The 16,339-nt window shown below is 47.4% G+C and overlaps 2 protein-coding genes across 12 annotated transcripts in view; both read right to left on the bottom strand.

The window, feature by feature from the left end:
- Kdm5c (lysine demethylase 5C) overlaps positions 1-2,640 on the bottom strand; it is a 41,392-nt gene extending 38,752 nt beyond the window's left edge. For all 7 annotated transcript variants that reach the window (XM_085837955.1, XM_029473067.2, XM_029473066.2 and 4 more), the window contains exon 1: positions 2,168-2,640. In XM_085837955.1, the coding sequence (XP_085694081.1) occupies positions 2,168-2,317 (150 nt within the window). In that variant the 5' untranslated portion in view covers positions 2,318-2,640. The remainder of the gene's footprint in view (positions 1-2,167) is intronic.
- Positions 2,641-10,763: 8,123 nt separating this feature from the next.
- Positions 10,764-16,339, bottom strand: part of Iqsec2 (IQ motif and Sec7 domain ArfGEF 2) — an 80,102-nt gene continuing 74,526 nt past the window's right edge. For all 5 annotated transcript variants that reach the window (XM_029473108.2, XM_029473107.2, XM_029473106.2 and 2 more), the window contains 4 exons: positions 16,136-16,297; positions 14,172-14,345; positions 13,666-13,715; positions 10,764-13,074 (listed from right to left, as the gene is read on the bottom strand). In XM_029473108.2, coding sequence (XP_029328968.1) covers positions 12,109-13,074; positions 13,666-13,715; positions 14,172-14,345; positions 16,136-16,297 — 1,352 coding nt within the window. In that variant the 3' untranslated portion in view covers positions 10,764-12,108. The remainder of the gene's footprint in view (positions 13,075-13,665; positions 13,716-14,171; positions 14,346-16,135; positions 16,298-16,339) is intronic.

Here is a 16,339-nt window from a genome sequence, read left to right on the forward strand (position 1 = left end):
CCATCAGACAACACTCCCCTCAGCACAGATAACCCAGACAGAAAGGTGCTCAAACCCCAAACTCTAAGCACCGCTTTTCCCTGCTCTGCCAAGTTCTAAACAATTTGAAATCCTAAGGCAGGAGCTATAGGTGCAACAGTAGATGGGGAAGGTCCAACAAACCTCTCATCTCAGTCCTGTATTAGTACAAATGCTCAAGATGATGGCATTTCGAATGTGGTGACAAACAGGATGGCTAATTCAAGAAGTTGTGTGATGCCACCATTACCTACCCTGTCCTCCATCCATCTTTGCCAAGTGTAGCAAGCAGCCACATGCTCTGAAACACAAACCCAAAACCACCCCTCTAAGAAAAACTCCAATACCTACTCACACACAGGTTTGCATCCTGGGCCTAAGAACCACTTGGGTGAGTAATTCAAGTTCCAAACAGAAGAAAGCCAACTGCTTTAGAGCCTAAAGTGGTTTAAGAGAATGTGGGCACGTACACTAAATCATGAACAACAAAAACAAAAGTCAGGACTGGAAAGAATCAAGCTACTAGAGTAGAGAAAAGAAGCCTACCAAAGAACAGTCCCCTGGGGACAAACGGACAGACGAACAGATGGACGGACGGACGGACACATGGACACACACACACACACCACACACCAATGTACTTGTCATTTCTTCCATCCTGGCTCCTCAAGACAAGGTAAGAGCACCTACATAAGGCCAACCTGCCCAAAAGCCCAAGGGAGAAAAAAGGGAAATTCAGACCTCAATTATCCCCATGTTAGGTGTCTCCTGACCACGTCAAGGAATATTTCCATAAGGCCATCCAGGAGTCCAACCTTTCCCTTCTGCTAGCCTTCCTGGGCTTGTCACTAATAGTTGTGACTCCCTCACAACAGAAACCCATCTTCAGACACCTGTGACCAACAAGGACTCTAGACTCTAGGACCCAGAGGATCCATCTAAAACCAGCCTATGCAAGGGCAACAAAAGCACTGAATTAGGATAAGAAGACCTAAGGTGCTCTCGTCAAGTGGGAATAAGGCTTCCACACCCAGAATCACCTCCTCGAAGATACATTGTTGCAGATAAATTCAAACCAGCCCAGGAATCTCAAGTGGTTACTAAACACTGTTCATCATTGTTTCCTCCAGTGTATCAGGAAGGCAGCAGCCTGTCCTAGCCTTTGGAAAACTTCCCCTGGGCTAGTCAGGACTAGAAGCAACAATATGGTCCTTTTTGCTGAACATTTGGGAAGCAAAGGAAGATTTCCACATCTCCACTATTGTTCCTGGGGACCCAAAAAAACCTTATCTTATAGGATCATCTACATTCTGAGCATGAGGTAGAATCCAGATCTTCTGAGAAGGCCATACCAAGCTAACTGGTCTAAACTTCTCCAGAGGAAGCCTGTGGGGACCATGTGCAAGAAGGTTCTGACATTATCTTCAACTAGAAAACGCAGGAGCCAGAAAGAGCACTCCCTGTGAGAATGATTTCCTGACTGGCCACCAGGCTAGGATATTATCAGAGATGAATTGGCCTGACAGCGTGAGTAAACATGAGTCAACACACACAGAAGCAAACCAATGACCACATCAAGCACCTTCACAGTCACAGTAATTACCACTTACCAGAGTGCACTATGTTACCTGGTTTAATCTAATTATTCCCAGCACACAATTCACAGGCTCAGGGATTACTTTACATGCCCAAGGTCATACAGCTGCTAACCTTCTAAGTAGTTTTAAACTCACATCTGACTCCCTTTTAAGACGTGATCTTTCCACTACACCACACAGCTTGCCTTAAAGGGAATAAAGACAGTAGTCGTTACTTTGTAACTGCCTCGACCAGGGTGATACAAAGTAAAAGATGGAAGTCTCTGTGCCTCCCTGCGAACTCTCCCCAGCCCATTAAGCATCTGTGTATTGAATTAGGGGAAATTCTCAAGAGCAGAGTGGGAGTGGGTCTCAGACCCCAGGTCACTTGTATGCCACAAAACGAGGAACTCTGACCCCAGCACCCTTTCTCCGCTTCGCGAGGCATCCACAAAATACCAGCCATCCCATATTCTTCCCACACCTGCTGCCCTCCGCCCCGGGACTTCACCACTGGCTACCCGGATCCACCCACAAACTCGCCGCTGGCGACCATCAGATCCCAGCCTTACCGCGGGTGGGCGGATCTTGCAAATGCCGGACTTCTCGGCGATGGGTCTGATTTTCGCGATGTAGCCAAGAGGGTCTCGGAACTCGGCCCAGCTAGGCTCGAACACCGGACACTCCGGCGGCGGTAGGAAATCGTCGGACCCCAGCTCCATGGTGGGCCCGAGGGCTGGGCCAGAGATCGGGAGGGCTCAGGCCGCCCTTAAGGACGCATGGCGCCGCCGCTGTCTGAAACCGAGGTACTTCTCGGAGTCTAGGCCCTAAGCAGGACGGCCACCGCCCGTCAAGGGCTTAGGGGGGCGGGTGCCGTGCTCTAAAAGTCTCAGGCTGAGGTTCCTTTTACAGGTTCTTAGTCCTGTTCCGTTTCTTCCACACCTTACCGCTGCCTCCCAACTACTGAAGCCTTCACTACTACAGTTAGGTCCCAGTCGCGGCAGGTTTCACCGCTGCCACCGCCATCTTGGTTTGTCAGCGTCTCCTCCCCCCCACCTCTGTACCTCACCACAACAAACCAGATCCCTCCGCAAGGTGTCTCTCCGAGTTCCGTTTACTTTGAGTCAGAAAAAGACCCTAGGAAGCCTTCATCATGTGATGACCGAAAGAAATAGGGTTGTATATGTCCCTTATTTGGAGGTGGTTAGTTAAAAACATTTCTCAGGCTGAGAGAAAATAGTTCATTTCATTGGCGGAAGAACAAAATTGTAAATCGATAGCCGGATCCTTTTACCGGATGGACCGGCGATGCACGTTTAAAGGCCAGTGATGCGCATGCGCAGTCTCTAGACAAACCGGAAGAGGAGCTAGTGTCCATAAGTAGTGAGCCTAAACTAGTACGCGCCCATGCGCGCTCGCACACGCTCGCGCACGCGCACGCACACACCCTAGATCCCAAGCCAGTTGTCTCCTCCCCAATGTCCTTTGCTGCTTCTCTCAGGTCCTTTCAGTGGGAACCACGGAAGGCGGTGATTTCGAGGAACCTCCGCCCCCTTCCTCCCCCTCCCCCTCCCATTCCGCGTGTCTACTGCTGAGTGAATTGAAGATTTACCAGACTTACACCTCTGAGGTTTTTGTTTTTAAAGGAAAGTAGGAAACTCCTCACTCCCTAGAGAATGTGGAGTTTTAGAAGCTTCAGTCCCACGTAGAGTAAAAATGCATTATTCTCCCCAGTATCATTGGCCATCCGCATTTTAAAGAATGCTTTCGACTGTTTGGTATACATTGTAACTATATAAACACTTTGTATAATATGTGTGTATCCATTTTTGTAGCAACTACTGCTACAAAAAAACAAAAGGCCTGGATGTTTACCTTTTTTTTCATTCCATGTATATGCACTACATAGAGGCTAAAAAGGGGGGGATTTTGAGTTTGAGACCAGCCTGAGCTACATAGCAAGATCCTGCCTCACAAAGTAGTAGTAGTAGTAGTAGTAGTAATATTATTATTACTAATGGCCGGGCAGTAGGTGGCACATGTCTTTAATCCCAGCACTTGGGAGGCAGAGGCAGGTTGCACAGTGAGTTCTTGTCTCAAAAAAAAAAAAAATGGGCAGGCATGGGGGCATACACCTTTAATTCCAGTACTCAGGAGGCAGAGGTAGATGAATCTCTGAGTTCAATGTCATCCTGGTCTACAGAACTACTTCCGGGATAGCCAGGATAGGGCTACTCCCCATCTCAAAATCTCAATAGTAATAATAATAATAATAATGTAAAGTAATAGAACTGGACAGGAGAAAAGTGATTAAAATTAAGGTTAGTAAGTTTGCTGTTCCTCACCTGAAGACATTTTGCTTTTCTACCTGAGGAACATCTCTGTAAAGAGTAAAGAACACCAGGCTTTTGGTCTCAGCACCACCCAGTCTTCCTCCAGTCTCCTCTAATGTCCTTAGCCCAGACATACCACAGGGCAAAAGGAAACTGAGCACTCTTTTAAGCCAGTGATATAAAATCCATTGATTTGTATTTGTGAAAGTCATACTATGCAACAGGAACTTTTGTGAGCATGTGGAAATACAAAAGCATGCCTTCCTGGAACAGATTATTTACTCACTGGGACCTGCCAAGTACCTCACGTCCCTGACCCTTGATTTTCTTGTTCATAAAATGAAGTTAAGTAATCCTTTCATTACTTAGGAAGATTAGAGATAATAATATCTGCCTCTCTTTTTAAAATTTTTATTTTCATTGCTAATTTATTTATTTTTTGTATTTATTTATTTTATGTATATGAGTACATTGTAACTGTCTTCAGACACACACCAGAAGAGGGTATTGAATCCCATTACAGATGGTTATGAGCCACTATGTGGTTTCTGGGAATTGAATGCAGGACCTCTGGAAGAACAGTTAGTACTGTTAACCACTGAGCCATCTCACCAGCCTAATGTCTGCCTTTAAGAGCCGAGTGCTACAGGGCAGTGGTGGTGCACGCCTTTAATCCCAGCACTTGGGAGTCGGGAGGCAGAGGCAGGCAGATTTCTGAGTTCGAGGCCAGCCTGGTCTACAGAGTGAGTGCCAGGATAGCCAGGGCTACACAGAGAAACCCTGTATCAGAAAAAAAAGAAAAGAAAAGAAAAGAAAGAAAATTAAAAAAAAAAAAGCCAAGTGCTGGGGAGTAGTATTCTCCCCATCTTTCAGATGAGTAGAATGAAACTCAGGTCCAAGTCACATAAGTAGAAAGTGACAGAGCCAGAATTCAAACCTACAACTGTGTGACTCCCATAAATTCTGCCTGTGACAGTCTAGGTTGTTGCTCAGTGAAAGTTGCTCAGTGTTTTCCAAGCTTCAAGTCTTGTTGAGGAACAATCAGAAACTGGGCGCTGTAGGCTCCAGAATTTGGAATTTTCCTTGTGGGTAAAGCTGGTGTGGCCTCACCCAGCCATCTGGGAGAGAAATTCTGGTATAGAGTGTATGCAGAGCAATAACTCAAAGTCTTAACTAAGTTCCCAACCACACCCTCGTCTCTGTAGCTAAACTGCATGAGAATGATACTGCTTTGGTGGTAGGGATAACCCAGTGCCCTAAACAGAGCTTCATACCCTCTAAACGGGTGCTATGTTACTGAGCTCTATTCCCAACCCTTGTGACTTTTTAATTTGGGTTTGTAAAATTCCAAAATAGACATGAGCTGTCTTTTTGTCTTTGTTTGGTCCTTGTTTGCTTGTTTGTTTGACATGAGGTTTCACTTGCTATGTAATCAAGGATGACTTTAAACCCCCGGTCTCCACCTCCCAAGTACTGAGTTTATAGGCAGGAGCCACCATTTCCAACTTCCAAATAGCTCTGGAATCCATCTCCTTCTCACCTCTACCACCCTCCTCTAGATCACATGTGAACCATTTACTATCCCTTTACCATGGATTTTAAAAAGTTTTTTTTATTATTATCAGTATTTTATTTTATGTATATGAGTATTTGCCTGAATGTATGTTTGTGGTCTTGGAGGATACTAGATTCCCTAGAACTGGATTACATACAGTTGTGAGCCACTGAGTGGGTGCTAGGAATTGAACCTGAATCCTCTGCAAAAGCAGCCAGTGTGTTTAACTGATGACCCTTCTCTCTGGCTTCTTTTCTTTCCTTTATTTTTCTTTTTTCTCTTCTCTTCTCTTGTCTTCTCTTGTCTTCTCTTGTCTTCTCTTCTCTTCTCTTCTCTTCTCTTCTCTTCTCTTCTTTTCTTTCCTTATTGAAGATGGAGTATCTCTGTTATGCTGACCAGGCTGGTCTTGAGCTTGTATATTCAAGCAATTCAACTACCTTGGTCTTTTGAGTAGGTAGGACTATAGATGTGTACCACCACATCCATCTTCTACCCTGAACTATTTATAAGGATCCTAACAAGATATATGTGACAGTGAAAGAGTCAGAGAGAGACATTCTCAGAGAGAAATATAGGTGTATAGTTTGTTCATAATACAGATACTGAGCCATAAAATCATACAATTAAAATAATGATAATTTAAAAAATGAATTATAGCTGGCAGTGGTGGCGCATGCCTTTAATCCCAGCACTTGGGAGGCAGAAGCAGGGGGATTTCTGAGTTCAAGGCCAGCCTGGTCTACAAAGTGAGTGCCAGGACAGCCAGAGCTACACAGAGAAACCCTGTCTCGAAAAAACCAACTCCCCCCAAAAACCAAAACAAAACAAAAAAATGAATTAGAACAGTAAATTATAAATTGATTAAAATATGGATTAAAATCCATAACACCACACTGATATAAATAGATAAAGTTAGAGAAAAGGAAAAGTTTGTCCATTGTTCTTTTGAGACAGGGTCTCATGTAACCCAGGTTGGCCTTGAACTCCTGATCCTCCTGCCTCTACCTCCCAAGTTCTGGGATTATTATGTGCCATTGTACCCATCTGAGAACATTTAGAATTCTAAACAAAAAATATGGAAGGAATAATGGAGTTAGGAAATTATCAACAAACGCTGAAACTTTTTCCAAATAAGATGACACTATTAACATAGATGTACAACCTGAATACCCAAATCTTAATCTCTCTCTTTTGAGGGGAGAAAATGAGACAGGGTATCACCCTGTGACCTAAACTATCCTAGTAATGACAGTAGTTTTCCTGCCTCAGTCTACGAACTTTTGAGATTAAACTTGTGAGACACCAGGCCCTATCCAAACCCTGATTTTCAAACTTTTTACTGGAAAGAATCTTTGTTTAAAAAACAAAAACAAAAAACAAACCTTATCTACTGGTTACTGGCTGGGGCAGGGGAATTAGAAGATCATCTAAGGCCAGGTGGTGGTGCATACCTTTAATCCCATCTCTCAGAAGGCAGAGGCAGAAGGTCTCTTTCTGAGTTTGAGGCCAGCTTGGACTACAAAGTGAGTTCCAAGACAACTAGGGCTACACAGAGAAACCCTGTCTCAAAAAAACAAAAACAAAACAAAAAGTAGTGCTCAGTCAAAGGACACAGGAGACACTTAGATCTACAGGCCAAATCTGGGCCATTTTGTGTTCACTGATTTTTTTTTTTGTTTGTTGTTTTTTTTTGTTTTTATAGTATTTGGGGTTAAGCCGAAGACCAGTGTATGCTAGGCAAGCACTCCTATCTCTAGATTTTATTCCCAGTTTATCTTCTATATCTTTTCCTCATTTGTTTGTTCTGAGACTGGGTTTCTCTGGGTGGTCCTAGTTGTCCTGCAACTCACACTGTAGACCAGATCCAACCTGCCTCTGTCTCCTGAGTGTGGGGGTTACAGGTATGTACCACTATCACCACTAACACCACACAGCTTTATGTCTTTTGCTTTTTAGGACAGTGTCTCAGAGCTGGATACCTTCTATGTGAGCTCAAGGTGTTCTGGTCTACAAAGCAAGTTCCAGACCTTGTCTCAAAGGTTTTATAAAGGGGCATGGAGGCTGGAGAGATTACTTAGTGGTTAAGAATACTGGCTGTTCTTCCACAGGTTCATTTCCCACGTGGCAGCTCATAATTGTTTGTAATTCCAGTTCCAGAGGACCCAATGCCCTCTTCTGGCCACAGGTGCACACATGTACAGACATACATGAAGGTGAGCCACCCTTACACATAAAATAAAATAATAAAAATATTTAAAAACAGGGTCTCAGTTGCCCAGGCTTGTCTTGAACTCACTCTACAGTCCAGTAGCCCAAACTCAACCTTGTGGTCCCCCTTCCTCGGCCTACAGAGTAGTTGGGATTACAGGCCTATGTTACCATGCCCAGCTAACAACAGGGGCATTTGGGATATTAAAATATTGATGTTAGTAGAGCCATGTATGGTGATATGATTATTTCCATAACTAGAGAAGTTGACAAAGAGATCATAAGTTAGAGGCCAGCCTAGGCTACATACTAAGACCCAATTCATAAATTGAGAGGAGAGAAGGAGATCAGAAGGGATGAAAGGGGAGGAGAGAGGAAGGAAGAAAAAAGATAGTTGGGGAGAGGGTAGTAGGGAAGGAGTTGAAGGAAGGATAGGGAGAGAGAAAAGAGAAGGGAGAAAAATATTTGTACTATTAAAAAGAAGCAGGTTGCACTAGAATAACAAGAAAATGCCATAATGTTACATCAGATCAGATCCCACTAGTCCCAGCCTTAGTAGTAAAATTTTGTTCTAAGACAGATGGGTGGTGAGATAACATAGTGGGTAAGAGTGCTTGTTTCTAAGTCTTCCAGCCTGAGTTTGATCCCTGGAACCCACATGGAGGAAGGAAATGGCCAAGTCCCACAAATTGTTCTCTGACCTCCACATGTGTGCAATTGCCCCCTCTACTCCCCACACACATCATGCACACAAACACAAATAAATACATAAATGTTTTTAAAATTAAAGAGGCCTGGGGGTTACTAGGTAGTGGTAGTGCATGTCTTTAATCCCAGCACTCAGGAGGCAGAGGCAAGTGGATCTCTGAGTTTGAGGCAGAGCCTGGTCAACAGAGAAAGATCCAGGACAGCTAGGTAGGGCTACACAAAGAACCCCTATCTCAAAAGAAGGTGGAAGAGGAGGAAGAAGAGGGAAGGGGCTGGGTAAAAACAGCTGAGGAAATGAATCATATGGCACAGTGCTTTCCATGGAAGTAAGAGGACCTGAGTTTTATCTGTAGCATCCATGTAAAAAAGCCAAGCACATTGGTTTGTACCTATAATTACAGCACTGAGGCAGAGACAGGAGGATCCTTATGAACTGATGGATAGGTATAGTGAGAGACCCTATACCCAAAATAAGATGGAGAGCAATTGGGGAAGATATGTGACATCAACTCTGGTTTCTACATACATGTATACATACATACGTACACACACACACCCACCCTGTGGCCCACTGTTCATACATCCTAGGAAATGTTTTCCTACCCTCTGCCATCCTGGTACTACAAGACAGGGGCTGGTGTTGTTCAAGTCTCTCATCCTACAGTTGACAGCAGAAGTTGGCCTCATGATGCTGATTAATTTGGGTTTGGTTTATTTTATTTATTTATTTAGTTAGTTCAGGTTGCCTTTGAACTCCTAATCTTCCAACAGAAGGGCCACGGGGCAGGGCTTTTCAGGCCTATATCACATTGTGATACCACATGACCTAGACACCAGACATGAAACTATACAATGTAATGTTCACCCTACTGAGTTTTCAGCCTTGTTTTGGTCCTATCCCTCCTTTCTATATCTTCATTTATCCCTTGCAGAATGAGAATGTTTATTCTGTATTACTGCTTTGGAATTCTGTAACTTTTTTATTTTAAAAATTGTATTAATTAATTAATTAGTGTGTATGAGGGGGGATTGGGACTTTGGAGATCTTGGCTAGGACATGCTGTGAAGGACTCCTAACTTTTGCACTTATTTCTGTAGGTAGCTGACAGCATGTGACTGTGAAGTCTGCAATGAGGTAGGCAGTTCACATACATTAGCTAACAATTGTCCTGCAAGATTTTTATCTCTGTTCTAGAGGTCAAAAACTAGGCTCTAAGAAGTCAGATGGTCAGTGGCCAATTTCTAGCTGAAGGTAGAAAAAAAAAAGGTGGGGGGGCTGAGACCAAGGATAGCCTAGCTTAGTCTACCAAGGAAGAAACCAAAACATGCTTAGTGGACCCCCACATCTGGGCTCTTCACTCAGGTCCAGGTCAGAGAAGCAGCAAATGCTTCCATGGTTTTAGTTTCTGCTCTTGCTAGCTGTCTTCCCTGGGTAGCCTTTCAGTGTGCTTTACCAGGAAGAAAACAATGACATGGATCCAAGAAGTGTAGGGTCATATAAACCATTCCCTTTTTAGAGACCTTTGCAGATTCTAGGAAAACAGCAAAACTATCAACTGAATGCTATTTCTGGGGACTCTGCTAACTCTAAGAGCCATTACTCTATCCCATCATTCCTCCTGTGCTAGGCTGAAACCCAGGGCATAATTATTGGTGCTAGAACTGGGTCCATTTTACTAGACCTGGGCCTTTCTGGCCCAAGTCACCTCCCTGCCCTCAAGAGCAAAAGTATGGCTAGCCACTTCATGGAGGGCTACTAGCAGAGGTTTCAAGACAAAACCAGGCCAGTCACGGGAAAAAGGAGAACAGAGGCCACACATTCTCCAAATACTCAACCTCTACGAAAAAAGACAAGAGAATTAACTTGCTGAATACCTACCTGCTCCACCCTAGCTGCTTGGCACTCATTACTTCATGCAGCCATCATGATTTCATGTAACTGTTTAAACAGCCTGGCAGAAATGAAGATATTCTTTTTTTAAAAAGGGGAGATTTATTTTTAATTATGTATATGTGTGTATCCTTATGTGAGTATCTGCAAGTTTCATGGAGATAGCATAACAACATGTGATCATCCCAAGTGGTAACAGACAGTTGGAGGATGATCCCCTGAAACTCTTGTGCCTGAGTAAAACCTCCAGGATGTGAACTGGATCAACCCCAGAGCCCGCACTCCTGCCACTCTCATCCAGACAACATATGAAACGAGACAGGAAACCCCCACCCTCATTTACCCTCCTACCTTACCAAAGCATCTTGCCCACACAGTTGCCTGAATTTCCATTAGCACCTCCCCAGGCTAGTGCCTCTTTCCATGGGCTCCACAGCAGAGAAGGGGTCATAAGTAGGAGGCAGAGGCCAGAGGTGAGCACAAGGTCTTTTATGAGGCATCAAATATACATTCTTATATACAAGGAGGGAAAAAGACAATGCCTGAACCCCAGCTCCTCTCCATACAGTCCCTCCTACCAACGCCCTCCCACAACCCCAAGCCCCAGGGACCCTTTGACATAGAGGGCCCATCTGTCTGTCTGTATTGCAGCCCATACTGGACAGGGGAGAGAAAGGCAGGGACTGTGAAAGGAGCTGAATGTAGGGCAAGAAGAGGAGCTGGGACTTGTAAAAAATATATTTATAATAAATAAACAGGGCTGCAAAGGGGCTGGCGAGGCAGTGGAGATTTTGATGAACAAGAGGGGCTTGGGCATTCTGGCTCACAGCCCCTGCTCTGATGGCTTCAATCTCTGCCTCAGGAAGGACATCTTGGGCTCAGGGTGGTCCTCTGGGAGTCTTTCCCGAGGGCTGATGCTGGGTGCCCTGCCCCAGTGAGATATGTGTGGGTGAGATCTGTAAAGTGCATTGTCTTCAGTCGAAGGTGGGAAAAGTAGAACGAAGGGGGGCATGCAATATGGGTGAGGGAGGGCAGTACCCTTCTCATCCCAGACCTGAGCCCCCCCTCCCCCGCCTCCAAAGTAAAAACCTGTCTGGACTTTGATCAGGATAAGAACATTGCAGGGCAAGGCAAGTTCCTGAAGCCAAAGAGGTCTGGGCTGGGGCCTATTAGGAGAGAGGGCACAGACTGGCTCAAGAGAGGAAGCACTGCCCTCAGTGGGGGCCAGCACAAGCAGGGTTCCACCCATAGAGTGCACTGACGGTCTGTGTGTCCTCCAGCAGGCAGAAAGACACATGGAGGTGTGTGGCTAGGCCCTGAGGTCAGAGGGAGGGCTGCGCCAGCTGAGGTTTGGCCACAGCTCTACAGAGCTCTCTCCTAGCCCCACACAGTCAGAGGAGCTCTGGGGAAAGCCTTCACCTCTGCAGCTCCAGAAGCCTGCCTTCTCCACCAGCTTACAAGGAAGCTCACATTTGCCCAGAGGTCTGAGGTCACCAACTAGACCTCCAGGGACAAGAAAGAGGAGAGGAAGACAGGAACAGGAGGACGAGGCCTGCTGAGAGGCTCTTACCACTTCCCAGCACTGCAGTGCCCTACGTTCAGGCTGCAAGTGGCAAGGGCCCTCCATTCTGAAAGGAAACCCCATGACAACTGCTGGGGGTTGGAAGAAGGGTCTGGAGATACAGAGGAAGTGGAAAGAAAGACACTGCTGAGTGTGTATATATATTTTGAAAAAACCGAGGAAGAAGAGAGGGGCAAGGTCCCTCTCCTGTGGATTTCCCCAGACTATCCTGCTCCCCAGTACACTCATCCCGTTCCTCAGACCACAGTGCTGATCCGGCTTGGCTTGGCCTTGGGGTTTGCACTGGGTGGATTAGCCGTGCCAGGGGGCCCAGAGGCGTGCAGTGGGCCATGGGGGGAGGTGGGTGGTAGGGGTGAATGTGGGGTGTGAGGTGAGGGTGGGGGCAGGGGCGGGTAGGAGGGATGAGGTGGGATGGGTGAGTGTGGTGACAGTGGTGATTGGGGGTGGTGAGGGTGGGAATAGGATCCCCCTGGTGGCCGGGACCCAGGGCCCCCAGCTGCACCTGCTGCTGGCATCATCTGTGGGTGGTGACTGAAGATGAAGTGCTTGGGGCCCTGTTTATGGGCAGGAGGGTGCTGTGGAGCAGGACTGTACAGGGGTAATGGGGATGTGGGCTGGTGCAAGGGGTGGCGGCCGTGTGGAGCAAACTGAGGGTGTCCTCCAGCCCCTCGTCTTGGGGCTCTGCCTGGCCGGCCCAAGGTATAATGCTGGGGTCCTGGAACTGGGCCATGGGCATGGAAGTGTCGATGTGGCCCCACAGGTGGGGCTGAGGCAGGTGGTGGTGGAATGGAGCCCAGCTGGGGCAGGGGTGGAGGCTGCTGAGGGGGTGGAGGCAGAGGGGGTTGCTGGGGTGGGAGGTAGGGTGGTGGGGCAGGGCCCGGTCCTTGGCAATACTGGGCATGCAGGGCCTGGAGCTTGGACTGCCCATCAGGTAGCACCCCCAGGCCACCATGGCTGTGACCATGGTGGTGGTGGTGATGGTGGTGGTGGGTGGAGGAAGCAGATGAAGACGAGGCAGAGGCCTGGCCTGTTGGTGGTGGTGGCATCTGGAAGGGCCCTTTGCCCCTCTTGCTTCCAAATAGGGAGCCCAGGAAAGATGAGGAGTTGGAGACTGGCCTCTGGCTCTTGTACTCCTCTGGCGGCGGGGGTGGGGGCGGAGGTGGCATCCTCTGGTGAGGGCGTGGACTGCTAATAACAGACCCCTGAAAGGGGGGAGGGGGGGAAGTCAGGCCAGTCTAAATATCCTAAACCCCCAACCCTAAATTCCACCCCTGTCCCTGAAGCTGGAGCAACAGGGATCCCAAAGTAACAGTGGAAACCAAACAGCAGTCCTGTATCTGTGGCCAGCTCTGCTCCCAAGCTCTGTTGCCACATCCACTAGCTCAGTTGAACCTCAGAGGGCAGAGGAAAAATCAGTAGGACTTCCTTAGCATGACCATTTCTCAGGCCAAGAAAATGTTAGGCCTAGAGAGGCAAAGTAACTGGCTCAGGGTAAAAAAAAACCAGGATATGGAGGTTAAAGTTTCTTGAGGCCCAAATCCAAGGGCATCCCTATTTGGAGTTGGCCCTGGGGTTGAGAAGGGGCATGGGAGAGTGGAAGACAGACTGAGAGACAGGCAGAGTGAGGACAGACAAGAGTTGAGGACAGATGGAGAAAGTGGTTGTTTGGGAGAGGCAGCCATATGGTTCCCAGCACGGAAGAGGGGTAGGCAACAGGTCCCCCTCCTCCTCTGGGGCTCTATGGCCAGGGCAGGGCTCATGCAGAAATGAGTGGGGCAGGAGCTGACACTTACTTCGATGGTGCTGTCCAGCGATCCCACGCTGTTACGCCGCCCCCGCTTCCCTGCACCCACAAGCAAGGAGCCCAGCGTCAGAGCAGCAACCCTCCCTCCCCACCCTGCTGGGCTCCAGAGCTGGGCACCAGGCCTAGGTCCCTCCCAGGGACAGACACCCCATTGCCCCCTTCCCCCATTGAAGAGGGGGAGGTAGGGAGGAAGAGAGGTTGAGAAGGAGGAAAGAAAGGAGGAAAAGATGGAGGAGAGGCAGTAAAGGAGAGACAGAAGAGGGAAGAGGAGAGGGGCTGAGTCTATGGCCCCACTTTATACTCCCTGGCAGAAACCCTGGGCCCCACCTGTTCTGACCTGGCTACCAGGCCCCCTGTGGCATAGTGCCCAGGGCTCTGAATGGTGAGTGTGTGTGTGTGTGTGTTTTGGGGGAAGGCTGACAGCCAGTGACAGGAGGCAAAGAGGACACCTGGTCCCACATCTCCCCAGCCAAAACAGGGGCCCAGAACACTTACCTGCATCAGAGAGGTCTCGCAGGGAACTACTGAGTGCACCCCGCTTGAGCCCATCGCCTGCCCCATAAGTGTCCTCCAGACTACTGCGGGCCAGAGTCCCATTCACTGAGTCCTTGGCTCCTCCAGGCTGTGAGGCATTAGGCCGCATCATACCTTTCTGCTTCTCCAGCTCCGCTGAATAGCAGTGAAGAAAATGGGCAAAGGTCAAGAAGAGCATTAAGAAAGAACCCACCTGGTTGACTACAGCCTTCCTCTTTTTTTCCTCCCTCCTTCTGGTCCCCTCCTTCCTGTCCACTCCCACACCCTAGTAGTAATTGTTTCCCCTAAACTGCAACTCTATCTTCAAAACTCCTTAGGTGCCTACCCCATCCTATGCCACCTGCTCCTTCTTTTTCCTCCCTCCCTGTAAGTGTAAGTGCCTACTTTCCCTGCTCCCTTTCCATCTTATCCTTCATTTTTTACCCTTTTGTGTTGTTTTGCAACACTTGGCTCACAGTAAGGATGGGAAGGCCCTTTTAGCCTATGGCGAAGGACAGTCCTTTTAAAGTTCGCTCAGTTCTCAGAGGAGCTCTTGGAAGAGCAAGGGCATGAAATTGATTGGAAGCAAGCCCTCTAGTATATGCTGGGCAGTATGCTAGGGACAGTGTATACTTGATCCCTCTCATTCCACATTCTGATCATCATCTATATTGTGCAGAGGAAACTGAGAATCTGAGAAGTCACAGTTTGCTCAGGGTCAGAGAGTTGAAATTTGTGAAGTCAACATTCTGGAAGCAGGTCTATCCTACTCTCCTGGCTCCCCTATATCCCCACTAAGGTCAGGGAAACTGATCTATTGGGCCTCTTGTTCTCTTGATATGGCTAACCTCTTACACTTTCCCCGGAAGTTCTGGAATCCACTGAACTGATACTCTGTTTTGCTGAAGACCTATCAAGGAACAAACTACTGCTTCTCTTTCTCTCTGCCTTCTTTCTCCTTGTTGCCATGTTACTTAACTGGGACTGCTTAGCTTAGAGAAGAAAAGACAAGAGAAAGAGAAGAACTGGAAAGCACCAGGAAGAGTGAGATATAATTACTATTTTCCATTGTATATGACCAAACTAATTTGGTACAGCCCCTGGGGATTGACCTGGACCTCAGCTCAGGACCTGATATTGGGGAGAGAAGAGGGGACAGGGAATGGTATTTATTGAATGCCATGGAGGCACTGGGGACACTTTGGCATCAATCTCCTCTCCTCTCCACTCCTCTCCACTCCTCTCCTCTCCTCTCCTCTCCTCTCCTCTCCTCTCCTCTCCTCTCCTCTCCTCTCCCCTTTCCTCTCTCCTCCTCTCCCCTCCCCTCCCTTCTCTTTCTTTCCCCTCCCCTCCCCTTCCCTTTTTTCTACTCCTTCATCTTCAACATCTCCCTTTCTTCTCCTCTTCCTCCTTCCTCTCTCTTTGTGACAGAGATTCAATACATAGCCAAAGCTTGCCTGTGAACTTGAAATCTTCCTACCTCAGCCTCCCTAGTGCTGGGATTACAGGTGTGCAAACATTGTGCCTGGCTCCTTGTCAAATTCTGTGAAGATTTCTTTATCTCTTTCATCTGAACAAAGGTTCAGAGGGCCACAGAACTCACCTGTTTCTCCAAATAACAAGTAGCATACATGAAATCTGAAGCTACAGTCCTATCTCCTATGCCCTGAATCTTCTCTCTGATCCCATTTAATAGAAGGAAGAGTTGGCTCATATTTAAAGGATGGGTTTGGAAGCCACAGTGTAGACTCTCAATGACTGGAATAATAATCTGAGGTTAGGGAGTAATGACCTTCTTGTCACTGCAAGCATTCAGGCAGAAACTGAAGGGTTTCTGAAATAAGGGTAGGAAGGTTGGGCAAGCTAGCCCTCAACTCTATGGTTCTCAGCAGACAGGATTCCTGGTGTCTGTGAGGCACCATATCAGGACAGGGGTAGCTACTCACATTCCACACGATACTTCTCCATCTCCTGCACCTCAGCAATGGACTCCCGCAGGTCAGAGGTAAAGCGTAGCCTGTCTTGGAGGCTAGGAGCATTAAAGATGATGAGGACTTTTCGTTCCCCTCCAGGTACTGCAGACAGTAACTTGATCCCAAACTGATAATCTGTGACAATGAGAAAGGACAGAAGTTGGACACTTCTGTCAA

Source organism: Mus caroli, unplaced genomic scaffold (assembly GCF_978045245.1).
Source record: "Mus caroli unplaced genomic scaffold, Mus_caroli_1 scaffold_5, whole genome shotgun sequence".
NCBI lineage: Eukaryota > Metazoa > Chordata > Mammalia > Rodentia > Muridae > Mus > Mus caroli.